Source organism: Actinia tenebrosa, unplaced genomic scaffold (assembly GCF_029948245.1).
Source record: "Actinia tenebrosa isolate PJP-AT-01 unplaced genomic scaffold, QUT_ActTen_1.0 PGA_scaffold3__52_contigs__length_22856419, whole genome shotgun sequence".
Taxonomy (NCBI): Eukaryota; Metazoa; Cnidaria; class Anthozoa; order Actiniaria; family Actiniidae; genus Actinia; species Actinia tenebrosa.
Window position 1 is genome coordinate 4,842,538 of NW_028292580.1, and position 17,082 is coordinate 4,859,619.

The following is a 17,082-nucleotide window of genomic DNA, read 5'->3' on the forward strand; positions in this document are numbered from 1 at the left end:
TTAGTGCAGATGTTGTAAAGAAAATGGAAGCTGCGTGTTGTTCGTTTAGGTCTATCGTCGGTACTTCTTGTGGTTTTGATGCCAAAGATCGAAAGCGCCAAACCCAAATTGTACCATTGATGTCCTGTACAAAAGATACCGCAAGGCACTTGTCCACCCTGAGTTTTTCAGGTCCTGAAAATGAGGTAGATCTGATATTGTCTAGAGTAGCATTGTATGATAAGTCGAAGGAGAGCATCAAATCGATGACCATCTGCCCTTATCATCGCGCGACGCTTGGGATAAGCTGGACCAGAGGAGGAGGTACAAGATGTAGAGTTCCGCAGGAGATTTCAGACCATGGAAAGGGTAAAGGAACCTGGCCTAAAGGTGATCGAGGTTTAGGCAAGCAAGAATCATCTATTATATTACGCAATACTGGCGTGTTTGTCGCTCCTGGATCAGGTAAGTTTTTTTCAAAGAACATATATAACTAGTGACTGTTTATAAGTTACTCAGTACTGTCTCTTTACGTTAATATATACATCGATATTACTTCAGGTATTTGCAAGAAATGCCGATATCTCATTAAAACAATGGAAAGTAAAGATTCCTCAAAGTCGGATGTCATAGCTATGGGTGAACAGATAAAAGAGTTGACCTTGGTAAGACAATTTGTCATGCGATTATCATTTACACGTACATACTGCCAGGTAAAGAAGTGAGGCCATTTGAAGGTGCTTGAAGTAATTATTTACAAGTGCGGTATTTTACGGGTCAGTCGTCATTCTTCACATTAGTTTATCAGTACCAAGACTACACGCTTAAGATATATTTCATATGCAGGTACTTACGCCTTAGCTATTTAGAATTTTTCTTATTCATCTTATGAATCTGATGGCATGGCACAGGAAGCCCACCCAAACGACAAGAAAAGCTACACAAATTTTAAAACATCAATCCCCTCCTACTCACACAAACTTTAACATTTAGAACATTTAATTTACAGGAAGACGATGAGGTAACCTTTAAAGCCAGCGCACAAAGTCCAGCTTTTCAGAGCCCACCAAATACTACTATACCTGAAACACCATGCACAGCCTATGAACCCTCAGAACGCTCGCTATTAACAGAAACGGAGGACAAAGACAACTCAGAACCAATGTCAAGAGAACTGCTAAATTCATTTTTAGCCGCAAGGGACATAAGTCCTATTAGAAACCAGCTGACTACACCATGGGATGAAGCTTCGCAAAGAACTAAGCGACGCTATTCGCGTAAAGCAAAGCAGGTTGTCTTTGCAGCTTTAGAAGAAATTGCGCCTGAAAGCTCAGAAATGTTGTTCAGTGTATTACAGTCATCTGGGCAAAAGGATGAGAACGTTGATAAATCACTGATGGATGCTCTTGTTGAATGTTTCAATAACGCAAGTCATTGGAGCACAAGAAGGCAGATCTTGTCGATAATGGCAGATAAGATGCCCTATTCAGCGTTGAAAAACTGGATTCCCGGTCTCTCCAGATACAGGTTTAATGTGGCCCGCCACCACGCATTGCTTCATGGAAGAGGTACTCCCGTTACCATTACAAAGAGCCCGCGTATTTATGTGTCAACTGAGAAACTTGACCACTTTTTGACTTTTATCACAAGTGGTCAAGTGATCCAAGATTTGCCGTTTGGAGAAAAGACATTGAAGTTATCTAGCAATACAAAGATCACAGTCCCAAATGTTGTAAGGACATTAATACCTGAACAGGTGGTGCAGCAATACACTACCTATTGTCAAGAAACCTGTTTTGAACCAATGAGCCGTAGCAGTTTATGTAGAGTGTTGGGTGTATGTAGTGCTTCCGTAAGGAAGTCACTACAAGGGCTTGACTATTTTTCTGCCGATGGTGCTCAAGCCTTTGATGAAATGGAGGAAGTAGTCCAAAAGCTTGGAGATGAGTACGGAAAAGGTCATTCCTGGGCAAAGAATCAAATCAATAAATTGAAAATTGCAAAGCGCTATTTGAAAAGTGATTACAAGGTATGTAAATCATAGGCGGGTCCAGGATTTTGGTTGACGTTAAAACGACAACATCAAATCTTTGATATTTGCAGGTTCATGTGTCAAAAAGCTCACGAGTCCCCGACCACTGTAGAGCGCACGCTCTCAATCATGAAAGTGATTTGGATTTCACCACTAAATGTGACCATCAGCACGACCTAAAATGTGACCGGTGTGAGCTGATTCCATCTGTGTTTGATGAAGTTCATTCGGCTTTGGAGGATCTGGCCATTGACAATGAAGAGAAGAAAGAGATGATGTATGTCATCACCCAATCAAAGAAAAATATCCAAGCCTGGAAAGCCCACCTGCTGCGTGCTATCAATCAAGATGAAGCCCGGTTGAACGTTCTGCAGAGTCTGGGTCCAACCTCAGTGCTTGTAGTATTAGACTGGGCTATGAAGTTTCTCCCGAGGAAGTGCCGTGAAAGCCAATCTGATTGGTATGGAAAGAAAGGTATTTCTTGGCACATTGCAGTAGCTACAACAAAAAGAGAAGGTCAGTTGGAAATGTTGACATTCGTACATGTTTTCAAAAGCTGTACCCAGGACAGCTATTCAGTAATGGCTATCATTGATGATGTTGTGGGGCAACTGAAAACTGAAAGGCCTGAGCTCGAGGAAGTATTTCTAAGGCAGGACAATGCCGGCTGTTACCACAGCGCATTCAACTTACTGTCCATGAAAGAAATAGTCAAAAAACACAAAGTTAAATTAAGGGTCGATTTTTCAGACCCTCAGGGCGGTAAAGGGTCATGTGACCGAAAAGCTGCCACCATAAAGAACCACATCAAGGCATACTTAAACTCTGGAAAAGATGTCGAAACTGCAGAACAGATGAAAATAGCCATCGAATCATTGAGTGGTGTCAATGGAGTAAGAGCTATGCTATGCGACCCGCCTTCAGTCCCAAATTTAGTGCCTTTGAAATGGGATGGAGTTAGCTTCATCAACAACATCTCCTACAATAAGAATGGCATGAAAGTATGGAGAGAGTATGGCATTGGCGAGGGTAAGACCTTGAAATGGAGTGCATTTAGCCTGCCAAAAAGTATTCTTTTGCCAAAACTAAACGTCATTAAAGAAGCTACTCCCCCTAAAGCCACTTTTACAGAGGTACTGCAAGAAAGAGACCAGCGGCGAAATCTAAAAGTATCGAGACCCAGCCTACGCATACGGATGCTGAAAGCTCCAGCTCAGAAGATGAAGAGCAAACGACAAAGCTGTTTCCATGTCCCGACGACGGCTGCATTAAATCGTTCCAGCTTTTTTCATCTCTTCAACGCCATCTTGACGTCGGTAAGCATAAATATGTACTGGAACGCGAAACACTTCTAGACAAGGCGATGCTGTCATACGCCGTAAAACTTGACCAAGGAAATGCGTCATTGGAGAACCAGCCACTTGAAGAACCAAGTACTTCCCGCACATTGGCATATGGCGATGCTCTATCAAAAGGCTGGGCATTGAAGTCATCCACTGTCCAAAGGAAACGCTTGAACAAAGCTCAAAAGGACTATCTTACCAAGATGTTCGATCTTGGAGAGCAGACAGGGCACAAAGTGGATGCTAATACCGTATCTAATTCTATGAGAAAGGCAAGAAACCTTGATGGTTCTTTTATGTTTAATTCAAATGAGTACCTCACACCAAAGCAGATAAAAAGTTTTTTCTCACGTCTTGCTAAGAAAAGAAGGGAGGTTAAAGTGGATGACGTGGACTTAGAAGACGAGATGGAGGAAGATGAGGAGGCAAGGCTCGACGAGGAAGAGTTTGAAGAGCTTGCACACAACATAATTAAGGAAATCGGACTCGGTCATCCCATCATGTTTGAAGCTCACAATCTATGCGAACTAGCTACAAGCTCGAAGCTTTCAAAGTTCTCCATAGCAATGCTGCAAGAAATATGCACTTTTTATGAGCAGGATACCTCTTCAATCAAGGGAACAAGAAAACAGCAATATGTTGATTTGCTTATGGAGTTAATTGGCAATTGCAGCTGTAAAAGGTAATTATTTATTCAACCTGTCTTATTGTTTGTTTATGATAATAATAATAATAATCATCATCATTTCATAGCTTAACCTCCCCCCCTCCCCTCCCCAATTCCTTCCCCGCCGCCAATTGGGCTTCCTGTGTACACAGTTCCTGTAACTAATTCAAATTATATTATTTTGCAGATCATGAACTATGACTTTGACGATATAAGCCGAACACCCAACTCGTTCTTCGAAAAGCATATTAACAACATCGACTGATCTAACAGTTAATCAGAGGCTTTAAATAACTTTTAGTAAGCGCTGGGATGTCAGAGAAAGGCAAATGGGACATACCGTCCCTACCCTAGAAAGTCGTAGTCTACCTGATTAGCATATAATCCCAGGCCATTTGTTTACGTACTCTAAATTCGATACGGAAATTCAGCTGTACCATAAATTTTGAAATCATATTGATATATTATGATATCGTAGAACTTCAGATAAAAAGGAAAACAATCTTGACTGTTCGACAAGGGTTTTAAACGCCGTTTAGTAAGCGCTGGACGGTTGACATATTGGATAGTAAACGGAAGTTATCAACTGACAGATAATGGTCAAGACTTGTGATACCATTATAACGAATACCGAGGTTAATAGACCAGATTTTCGCCTTAAAAAGGTAATAAATGCTATAACAAGTGTATTTTTTGGCCTGTAAGGGTAAAATAGTAAGAATAAGAGATTAGCCAGGCGAGATTTTTTGATTTTGTGAGTGATGGGAAGTTATGGCGTATGACTTCGAAAGGTCAAAAATTGAAGATTTGAATGACCCGTCGCGTAACGAATATTTGTTTGCCCAAAGAAATGTTTACATCAATTGAAAGCTTGTTTCTTAAAGAACTAACCCTCGGAAACTTGTTGGGTTTGGAGCTTTATCGCATGGTGAAAATCGATTTTGTTTTGGGGATATCGTCAATCACCTAGAATCACGAGTCTTAAAACTAAGATTATTTATGTCACAAAAAGTAACTCAAATTTCCTGTAAGTCACGTAACCGGATATTTAGATAGCATAGAACACGGTCTTAGGGGTTTTAAGTTGATCAGAATCGATTTTTGTACTGAACTCGCTCGGTAAACTCAACGCAAATTTTGGCCACTAAAATGGCGATTTCGGGAGGACTTTTTAAAACGGCATTTTCTCAAAAATAAAAATATATTTTCCTTAAAAAACTATGCAGTGCATTTTGTGATATAATAAAGTACATCTGGACAAAATTTGAGCAAAATCGATTTTTCAACCGCGGCCGCGAAATATCGAATTTGTTTGATTTTTGCTGACATGCACTCTTAACAACCTTATCTTTAACATTCTAAGACATCTTTTAAACGCAGCTGTATGCTCCCGTAGACCTGTTTTAAAAGACACTTCATAATGTTAACAATAAAGTTAAAAATACGTTATATTGTGGTTAAGGTACACTTAAGTATAAATGAACTGTTCAATGTGTAAAAAGGTGTTCAGCACCAAGCAAAGACTACAATACCACGTTCGTCGTGGCGTTTGCACGAAGAAACCAATTAGTAAAGTTTGTAAGGATTGTGGTAAATAATTCAGTACCGTTCAAAAGATGCGACAACATCAAGACAAACGCATTTGTGGGCTTTGTAAGGGCTGTAATAAGGAATTCCCTAACACCTCCGAGCACCTGAAAAGGGGCGTCTGTGAACAAAGCAGACAGTGTAGTTTCTGTAATAAGATACTAAGCAGTCGTCAACGTTTACAGACGCATCGGAAAACACATGAAGTCAACTATCGATTTCTCTTTGGGAGCTACGACTTGGAAGGCGTGGATTGCTACCAATGTGCGGATATGATGAGTCGCTGCCCGCATAAAGAGGATTACTTAAGGAATCGCATAGATTACCATAAGAAGATAGTCCGTACTTTCCCCTCTTTCGAACGCGCAGAAGGCGTTCCGTGGACTAAAAGGGAGTATTGGAGGCAAGAGTGCGACCGCTGTGGTTGCATCAGAGAAGAGGAACATATCTTCAACTGCCTCGACAAATAAACGTCCTTAACAATATAACAACCTTATACTCAACATTCTGAGACCCTTTTAGAATGGGGTTTGCGCAAAGAGTCTCAAATCCCATTCTTATTTTTCTTGTTGTTTGTTAAGTATCATCAAAACCCCTTTTAAAGGTATATGCTAGCCTACTTTGTGGCATTTCTGGGAGGATTCCTAATCACCCTTTCAATATATGGACTGTATTACGTGTGAACTACCAGCCGATTGCATTACGACCCCCAAACCGCGTAAAAAGTACACCTGCCTTCATTGCGGCAGTGCATTTCTCAAAGAATCCTTTGTGGGGCATCGGTGCTCCGCGGATCCTAAAGCGCAGCGGACTTTAGCAGACATTACGAATGCAGAGGACTCTCAGGCTCATACTTGACTACGTCAAATACCCACCTGCCATCCTTCTTACCATGACTCATAACATGGGTAACGTCCTGCCCTTCGATGGCGTACCTTATCCTATCGGGCGCCCAAAGGGTGTATGTTCTTTTTTTATTCTTTAAGACCAAGCGCAGGCGGTCTAAATCCTCGAAGACCACGTAATTCTTTATCTCGTAGATTTCCCCCACCACCAAATCGCGCCAGTGCGTTTGTATGAACTTTAACTCGTTAAATTTATCCTTGTCCATATATTCTATGAAATATCTTTAAGTGTGTTGCCAAAGTCTCACTGGTCTTAAAGCCCTTACAACACCACCTGCAGGGAATTCGTAGGTGTTCAGCATACGCAGTGATCTCCCTGCAGATTTCGTCGTAGTCGCTGCTTATGAGCACCTTATGGCCGTTTTCTTCATACCTCTGTAAGAGTAGTTGCTGATCCTCAGATAACCTGCCATTGCCTTTCGGGGTCTTCAGCTCTATGCAGAATCCACAGTAATGTGTATGCGCATTCAAGATCATTAAGTCGGGTTGCCCCCGTTGATATCCTTTCTGCCAGCACTTTATACGTTTGCCGTCTGAATCCTGCAGTTCACCTAGACCAGGGGCTATGAGCATTTGGGGGTAAAACCTGCGGATGTAGTCCACTACCTTTTTATGCAGGTCAAACTCATTTTCTATTTTGAATACCAACTTGTTTGGACCGTCAAACCGCTTTTCTATTGCATATCGACCGTCCTTACGCAGCGCGGGTAGGACCTCTTCGAATACCCAATCCTGAAATGCTTCTGCCTTTGGCATCTTTGAACTACATATTAATTGATAAAACCCAGGTTCGGATATGAACACGGAATGTGGGTGAATAGTAGAAGGGATGCGATTCGTTACCCTTAACTCACTCAGCCTTTTCTTATGTTTTTCAGAGACGTGGTCACTAATAGCTTTTTTGGTGTTTTCGTATCCTAACGCAGACGCCACCTCCTTTGCTTTAAAGTAAGGCTTGTCGCCTTGCACTATGCATTGCAGTTTGGTTTCGTTGTTTTGAAATACGCGAAGCATATTATACGTAAGGAATATTTTAATAGGCAACGCTCTTTAGCTGATTCATCTCCACGCTTAACTGCGCATCAGACACCACGAAGACGTAGCAGTTTATCTTATCGCCGTCGCCTGCACTGGCGTTCTTGGTGCGTTTGATCTCCAATGTTATGCCATCCTGGGTGTTTACTAGACGTAAACCCTGACCATGTAGGTCTTCGTCGTTCGTTGTGCGCATGTCGATCCACAGCGCGTACTTATCATTAAAGAATTCCTCGGGACTTACCTGGTCGCCAAACTTACGCTTTACTTCTCTGTACACGTCTGCAGGCTTTATTCCCTGCGAGTAGACCTTGTTTGGAACGCCGTTAACGCTTACTCCTACGTTAGTAATGTTGGGGTTGTGAAAGGCCTCGGAGTCGCGCTTACCGGCTTCGTAGGGTTTGGCAAACACCAACATCAACCCCGTGAGACTTCTTCGGGGGAGGTTAATACTTTGGTTAATAACCTCATCCGTCTTATCCAAGAAGCTAAATGTCTTATACATAACTACGTGGTCGTAAAGGAATGCCTTTCCGGCACTATATTCCATACCGGCGCTACGGGCCAGCTCTTCGCTGTATACCGTTTCGTACTGTAGCTCTAAGTTGGTAATAGAGTATGGGGTTGTTGTGGTAAGTGCAGTGCTTAGCCCACCAATAATGTTATTAGCATCTGCTAAAGTTACTTCAAACTGTAGCTCGGATAACTGTCTTGGGTAATACGCGCCGTGATTCGTGATTACTTCAAAGTCCAGTGGTATGACATACTTGCTACCATAGGCTGTCTTTATTCGCTTTGCGTCTGCCACTGCGGTTTCTCCGCTGCCGTCAGTAGGTTGCGTTTTCGTAGGTGTGCGGACCTTACGTAGAATGATACTACCAATTCCTTGTTCTATCCTTTGCGCGCGGTCAAAGGCTGTCAACCATAAGTCTTTGTACGTGGTATACAGATCGTACCTATTTAAGTCCAGCAAGGATTCCCCGGCGAACTTTACGCGCATCTTAGAAACAATGTTGCGACCCACGTTGTTAACGATAATCCTTTCGTCTGTGGGGCTTGACTGCACCGCTAGGTCGAACCTTAACGCCAAGGTGCCAGGAACTAAGACTAGGTTATCCGTTAGGCGGGGCACGCCTACGTACAGGGTTTCCCCTGGCTTTGCGCTGGATGGCGTGAATGTGACCCGGTGAAAGGTGCGTTCTGCTTTCAGTCCGCCAACCTGCTTAGGTAATACGTTGGGATTTAACTTTGAGCTTATCATATATAATGAAAGTAGAAGGAACAGACCCCGACTTCGATCCCACCACTGAGGAAGGTCAGGCTGACATTAACGACGGTGATGAAGAACCGCTGCTTCCCACCCAACAAGTCGACGATTCCCTAAGGGATAGGATTGCAAAGGCCCTAAGACATCCCAAAGCACGCGAGTACACGTTTCCGCGTGAGCACATAGAGCTTCAAAACATGGGCGAGCCGGAAGCAGCCGCGCGGGAAACCGTAGAGTGGGCAGCGCGGGAGCTAGAGCTGCGCTACGACAACTTTGATGCTGACGACGTAAAGCTCACGGAAAAGGGAAACAAAGTCCTCATAAGCGTCCAAGACTTAAGATTTCCCGACAAAGACCGCTGGACAAAACCGCAAAACCTCTTTGATGAGGAGGGCAACGTTAGGGGTGACGTCTTGAGATTAAGAGGCTTTCAGCGTGCTACTAGAAGCCTGTTAGAAAGGCTGCACAACTTAACCGAAAGGACCAACGCGGAAAAACGTGCCGCGGATCTGCAAAGGGAGTTAAGAGAAAAAGATGTAGAATATGCAAAGCAAGGTCAGCTACTTGCCGATGCTGAAAAGAAGTCCGCCCATCAAGATGAAAGAATAAAAGAAATAGGAAATCAGGTGGATCAGGCCCTGCGCGAATTAGACAAAGCACGGGAGGACTTAGGAGAAGCCCAAAGCTCTGGCGCCTCAGTGGAAGCACTGCGGGAAACGCTGGAAGAAAGGGAGGAAGAATACATGAAGCAAAACCAGCGGCTTGCCGACGCGCATAGGAGGGAGGTCGAATTTAAAAATCAAGAAATAAGTGAGCTGGTAGACCAAAGAACCCGAATTCGGCGTGAAAGGAATCAAGCACAAAGGGCTCTTAACCTCGCCCTGCAAGAGTTGGATCTAATTAAAGACGATACCGATAACCTACAAACCACCATAGCCGGCTCTTTAGTGGAACGGCGACGGTTAATGGCTGAAATCAATACTAAGGAGGAGCAAATCCGGCAAAGAGATCAGGCTATCGAAGACCTGGAGGGGCAAATAGAGCGGCAGCAAGAAGTAATCGAGGACCAAACTCGTACCGAGGAAGAAAGGGAAGCAGCTCAAAAGGAAACAGAAGATCTAGAGGTGCGCCTTGCGGAATTGCGGGCTCAAAAGGAAAACCTGGAAAGAGAATTGGGACTTACCACCAAGGAAAAGGTAAAAAGAGCTCTGGTGAAGTATGGTATTCCGCTGGCATTTGCGGTTGCTATTTCGAGCGTAGTAGGAGTCATCCTTAACTCACTTAAGGCAACGGGCGCGGGCGTAAAGAAATTAGGCAATGGGCTGACGGACTTGGGAAAAAAGATGGCAGCCGGTCTTCCTGGGCTGCTGGGTTCGGTTGTTTCCTTGGCACTTAGGGCCGGCGGCGAACTGTTGAAGTTCGTGGGGAATAACATCTGGATATTAGTCATCGCTATTGGGGTGGTACTCCTGAAGAAGATGAAGGCTTAATCTTGTCCTCGTGTATTACTGGTGGTTTATCGTCGTCAGGCATCCGAGGCATCCTCGACTGGGGATAAGTAAAGATAGTATTCGCGCCGCCTTGATAATGCGGAACTAGCGGCAGCACGCTCATGGTGCTAATGGGCTTATGATTCCAGGTCGTGTCGGGGGTGGCAGCGCCGCCGACGTAATTTATCCTTACGCCGCCATCGTGGGGGAGAATTTGCAGCTTGGCATATTGGCAATTGGCTATCATATGAAAAGTAACCGGCGTTAAGTCTTCTCCACTCATTGGAGGGGGCTCCGACGAGAAATGAGCTGAATCCCTAGTATTATTCTTTGTCCTGTAAGGCAGCAATGGGTGGTTATTCTCGTCGACGAGCCTAAGCCCCGCGTTTGCACCCAATCCCGTGTTAATGCTAATAGTACATATTATTAATCCTAAACCCCCAACTTCAACCCACATTCCGATATCAAGCCACTCATCCCCTTCTTTATACACCTTTGGCTCTAAACAGTAAGCATGATGTGTTTCTTTTAAGTGCGGATTCATATATATTTAAAGACCAACCACCGTAAGAGTGCTAATGGTAGCGTGATTATAAGGTCGATCTCTTTGGTCATGTATGCTATTTATCGTTACTACGCCCGTGTCGTCTACTCTCATTTGCAGCTTTACCTTCCCATGGCAATCGGCAACCATATGAAAAGTCCAAACCGAAAGATTCTCAGCGCTGCCGGGGTTGGGTTCTACGGAGAAATGCGCAGGCTCCCTGTTATTATCCTTTACACGCATAGGCTGCAGTACGCCATTGTCATCCAGGAGCCTAAAGCCCACGTTGGCGTGACTGCTCGTGCCAATGCAAATGCTGCATATTATCAATTTCTTTCCCGAGTAGTTCAAGTCTACAGACATGCCCGTGACATCAACCCAAGATGCCTGGTTGTATTTTTTCTCGCCTGTGTAAGTCGTATAGACACAATCTACTCCAGCTACGTAGGGGTTGTTCATCGCCATATATAATAGCTCAGACCAATGCTTGCAGCTGCTAAGCCGGCCTTTAGTAAATTATGGTCATATTCCTCAGGTATCGCAGGCAGGACCTTCTTTGATGGTTTCTTAACTACGGGTAGCTTCGTTTCGTGTGACTTTTTTGGCTTCTCTACGAAGTGAGGAATGTTCCTAAGAGTGTCAGAGTTCACGTCATTCACCCCAAACTTCATATCCTTAGTAGCTCGTTGAAGTTTGTTGTTGTATCCTACTACAGAGCCAGTATTTATAGATAAATTACTAGGCATTAACCAACAACCCGGGGCTACTGCATAGTCCAACCTTGCCTTAGAATTTTGTATGGCTAGTTGGTAACGCTGTACGCCCTTGCTAATGTCGCCCTCCAAGATTGAACTTTCGAATAGAATCAAAGCTTCGGCTCGCGTTTCTTCTGCGGCGCCGGTATTTCCGATTATGCTGGATCGGGTATTTACTTGGGCTCCAAGGATAGAATACACGTAAGCTTCTATGCTGCGGTTCAAACGGGCAAGGCCGGCTTTGGTTAACCCTTTACCTTCTGGGAGTATGAAATTAAAGTATTGCTTCGTTTGCTCGTCGTTGGTAATCTTAATAATCAGCGGGTTAGCCCCTGCATACTTACCGCCCTCGTCTTTGAACAGAGGTCCGTCTCTGACTTCCTTAGTGGTCTTAGCGTTTGGTTCAAAGAAGGTGCTACTGTCGTGAGTTTCCTTATGATATCCCGTGTTCCATCGTAGATTCAATGCATGAACTTCCTTATCACTTAGCTCGTGTCCACCAATCCCCCAATAAGCCCAAATATGCCCCAAGCCATTGTTAGCACCGACAGTGCATCTAAAATCCTTCCCTACAACACCGAACTCCTTACAAAGCCTGTTATAGGCTGGAACGTTGTATTTATTATCTCTTGGATAAAACGTGGCATCTCCTGGTAATGCAGTAACGCCCATCTCATGCAGTATTCTTCTAACCGTAAAGTGAAAATGAAACATAAATATTGAATTCTTCATTAAGTTTGCACTTACACCACAGCCGCTAGTGGCACACCAAACCGCAAAGTTTAGTTGCTGCGGCCAATAACGCATGTTAGGACCACTTAACCATTCATGAGATTCCTTAGCGGTGGTATGAACAATGGGAACGTTTTTGAAGATATCTCGCACCTTTAACGGAAAGGAATGGTTGTTAGAGATCCGCATGTTCAACGTTAGGTCCAAGCTTGGATGTTCATTAAACGTAACTGCGGGTATCGGATAAGTACTGGTACCAAGCAATAATTCCTTTGACCAACCTTGCACGGGTTTAGGCTTAGGATGCTTCAGCTGAGAGTCTATCTGATCGACCAGCGTAGGTTTCAAATCCTCATTGCTGTACATCCTAGAGCCGTTATAGTAAATCCCATGAGGCCTCCTTTCGAACTTACTAGCATCCGCGTGCGGAAACATCTTCCTAAAGGCCCTCCAGTTCCAGTAATCCCGGTTGTCGTGATGTGGCTGCTCCTCAATATCATTCCCAAAAGCGTCGTACATTAGTATATATAATGGATGTTATACCATCAGCACCTAAGTTGTACCCAGATGTTCCCTATACTACACCTAACGAACTAAACGGCGAAAACTTTCGTCTGAATAAAGCAAACTTAATCCTGGCTTACTTGGAAGGGCAGACAAAACACTATGAAAAAGTTAGAAAAAAGTACGTCAGAGCCAGGAGTACGCTACATAAGATTGCGATAACTTCAGGATCCATATCTGTCGTGTTAACGGGCTCCGGCGTTGCTACTTCGCTTACTGGGCCGGGAATAATCGTTGGAGTTCCTTTGGCCGGCGTTGGGGCAGCCTGTGGTATTATCTCGGCTGTTGCTACGGGCATTATGAAACAGTTGTCAAGCAAAATATCAAAACACGACACGACAATAGCTCTGTCAAGGGCTAAAGTAAATACTATTACCGATCTTGTCTCAAAGGCCTTGCGTGACAGAAAGATAGACGACGTAGAATTCTCGCTTATTCTGACCGAAGAGGAAAAGTACGAGAAACTAAAGTCGGACATAAGGAACAAAAAAACAGTCGTAAAAGATCTTTCCGAGGAATCTCGCAAAAAGATCTACCAGGAGGCAAAAGAAGAGCTTCAAAGAAAGCTTGCTCAGTAAACATCTGCTTTGAAAAGAGCGTGACGGGATTCTATTTACGTATCGAACGTCAGTCTAGAAATTACGCGTAATATAAATTCAGTGAATTATTACGCGTAATATAAATTCAGTGAATTATTACGCGTAATATGAATTATTTGGCGAATTATTACGCGTAATACGAATTATTTGGCGAATTATTACGCGTAATATAAATTCAGTGAATTATTACGCGTAATATGAATTATTTGGCGAATTATTACGCGTAATACGAATTATTTGGCGAATTATTACGCGTAATATGAATCATTTAGCGAATTATTATGCGTAATATAAATTATTTGCATGACTTTATTTGGCAAATTATTACGCGTAATATAAATTCATCGTACGAATTACGCGTAATATGTTATTGTCGCCTCGGAATCCATCCTAACAGGGGGTGGCTGGGGTCTATTTCATAAAATATTTCGTAGATTACGTTAGGGTAATAAGGAATATCCTTATCCAGCCGACAAAACATCCACTCGGCTCTGCTCATATCAGAAACCTCGGGAATAGACTTACCGGTAATTTCAGACAAAAGATAGGGAATAGCTTTGTAATATTTCCCTAGTCTTAATTTTTTCAGCGTTTTCCGTAGACTTTGCGGGGTTGGCTCTTCTAAATGGTCTATGATTTTCTTCTTTACTTTGTTGTCTAAATATACCGGATGTAGACCTTGGATATGACTCATCCAGTCCCTAAAGTATTTTATTTTCTTATAAGGTGTTTTCTTACGACCTCCATTGGCGTAATACTGCTCTCTGGTAGCATTTGGTACGGCATTACGAATATTCTTACCACATTCGTAACACTGCGCTGACGTGTCGTCTTCTATTTGCATTTTCTTACCACAACACCAGAAACCCTTGGGCTTAGGTATGTTAACTTTGGATCTTAGGCAAATTATACAGAAGTCATTGGTGAACTTTTTACATTCATGCATATATAAGACAAATATCTTAACATTCGCGCAACATATAACGGGACACGGGTAATTCCCGCGGGGGACGCTAGTGCGTAAACACGGGTAATTCCCGGGCAATCCCAAATGGTGACCGCGAGTCCCCCTTACTGCTGCTCAAATACATGCTTTTTCCTTCATGTACATGGAAAATACGTTCTATTCGGGTGTTTAGTAAGTTGTTCCGGGGAATAATCCAAAATGCAACACGATTCACAATCATAATAAAGGGTAAGGAAAAAGTGCTAGTACACGTCTACACAAAAGTCTCCGCTTGAAGTTAATTTTGATGATCCTTGAAAATAACTTACATTGCAGAAGAATATAAACTATAATTGTTTATTAGAAGCCAATTTAAGGCTTTTTGGAGGATGTTTACCAGTTTTCCTGTTGCCTTGAATCTCATTGAATTTTGTGATATTGTTCAAATAGGGTTGAGCAAATCCGTCATATATTTTAAGGTTAACAAGTGCCCGCAAATTTTTTTCTTGTTTTATTAATTTAAGACATAGATTGAATTGCCTAACAGCCATTTTTGAGGTTTTCAGTATGAACATTGGAGATATTGACCTCTGAATCACAAGATATTACAGTAAATTCAATTTTGGCAATTTTTGGTCTCACAGATACTGTTGCCATGGCAACGGTTTAAAAGAAAAATACACCTCCTTGCCTGGTGACACTAACTGACCTCTCTATTTTATAGAGAAAAAAGTTTTACATCTCTGCAATCAATAATAAAGTTTTTCTGCTTCAGTAAAAATGAGGCAGATTTATATTGGTTTTTGGGTCAAAATGGGTATTTTTAGGGGGGTACCCTAACTCACCAACAAATGACGGATCCCACTAATACTCTAGTATAGTAAATAACTCGCCAAGACCTATAACTGTGCCAAGTTTCAGCAAGATCGGTGAACCCCCATGTAGCACCCCCTGCCTGGTTTTGCCTGGTCCTATCATGGACACACTCTTAAATAGAAAGGAAAACTTCCCCCCGTGCTGTATATCCAAATGGATAACTGCGGAAGAGAAAACAAAAATACAATGGTTTTGGCGTTTCTTAGTTTGCTGGTGCACTTAAATATTTTCCAAAAAGTAAGTAATAAATGGCATGCGTAAGAATTTCAACTTTAAAAAAATTATATCACTGAATATGATACACTAACAAAAAAACCTTGATTGTTTCGCAAACAGATTACAATCCCTCTCCAGTTGTACAGACCATCAAGTATATGCTCGATGTTAAGGAGTGGATGTCAGATAACACAGAGCAGTTACAGGGCCATTCGTTGCAACACCAATTTAAATTGGAGAAAACAGCGAAAGGCCGAGTCGAACTCGAGTACAGAAAATGGAGCACTAGCAAGGTGTGGCTGCCGGACACTGAAGTTGAGGAAGAGCGATTGTTTTTCTTGAAATCGACTCCAAAAGGCGAACCACTTCCTCTTCCCCTTAAATTGGACAACAACGTATTGACCAACTTGACCAAAGATATCGAAAACTATGGTAGCTTATTCGACTCCACTCAAACAGCTTGGTGGAAGGACTACCTAAATGAACTGAAGAAACGACAAAGTTCTGCCCCAGAGGGTCCTTTCCTTCTTAAAGATCTAAAAAAATGCAGTCTTGGCATACGACAAAGGGATTCCGAAGAATCTGCCTTAACTAAACAAGACCAGCAAGTCCAAACTGAACTTGAGAAGAGGTTTATGAAAGAGCGCGAAGCCACAAAGATATCGTTTCTATACTTTATACTTTAAACGCGATAGTACTAGTCGTCATTATCCATCTCATTCTCATTCTCGTCCTCATTCTTTTTCTTATTCTTGCTATCATTCTCAGCATTGTCATTCTCTTTCTCCTTCTCCTTCTTACTTTCATTGTGAGTGTTGTTTGTTGAAAAGTTCCTAACTGAGCATTCCTGTTGTAACAGGTGACCATAAAGGGAGCGAAAAGGAAGGGCAGATTTGATTCCAAAGGTAAAAAAAGAAAATCAAATCAAAAGGCTATTCCTCTTTCCGATAGAAATAAAAAAAGAAAGCTGAGATAGCCTTTTTAAAAGTTTAACTCTCTGTCCCTGCTTTTAACCGCGTGTTAACTCTCTGTCCGTAAGCCCTTACGTATAGGGCTAATTTACTAAGTACAGTGAGTTGATTAACTAATCAAATAACTAAAAAATGATGAAACTATACGGAAATGTACCTGTTCTTGATTTATCAAATCACAATTCACTGTTTTCGGTTATGAAAAAATCACAGCCAACAAAAAGTCTTGTTATGAAGTTTTGTACAACTCACTATTATTGAATCCGTAGTTCCAGTACTACATGAATTATTATAGTTCAAATTTCCTCATTGACTCAAGTTTTGTATAACTATTTGAATGGCGAAACAGTCATCGTCAGAAACCCCAAACAACAAACTTAATGACCCATTGTCACTTACCGTGATGTATAACAAATTGTTTACATTTTGAATCGTGTCACCACTGAAAAAACAATTCTAACCTTTTGAATAAACTCTTAAAAGAATGTAAAAGAATCATTGTTGTGCCTTAGTGCTATGTCCGAAAAGGATTTAATATTAAGTTATTATTCAATATATGAATCTTTGAATTTCA

General features: G+C 42.3%; 2 protein-coding genes across 2 annotated transcripts; both read left to right on the forward strand.

Moving 5' to 3' along the window:
• Positions 1-489: 489 nt before the first annotated feature.
• On the forward strand, positions 490-3,165 carry LOC148908128 (uncharacterized; the record flags this gene model as incomplete). The annotated part of the gene is made up of 3 exons (XM_089035781.1): positions 490-644; positions 989-2,008; positions 2,083-3,165. Coding segments are annotated over exons 1-3 (2,172 nt in total), but the record flags the coding sequence as incomplete, so codon positions are not given.
• Positions 3,166-3,173: 8 nt separating this feature from the next.
• On the forward strand, positions 3,174-4,684 carry LOC148908129 (uncharacterized). The gene is made up of 2 exons (XM_089035517.1): positions 3,174-4,036; positions 4,209-4,684. The coding sequence occupies exons 1-2, from the start codon at positions 3,375-3,377 to the stop codon at positions 4,213-4,215; spliced, it is 669 nt and encodes a 222-aa protein (XP_088891643.1). The 5' UTR covers positions 3,174-3,374; the 3' UTR covers positions 4,216-4,684.
• Positions 4,685-17,082: the final 12,398 nt, after the last annotated feature.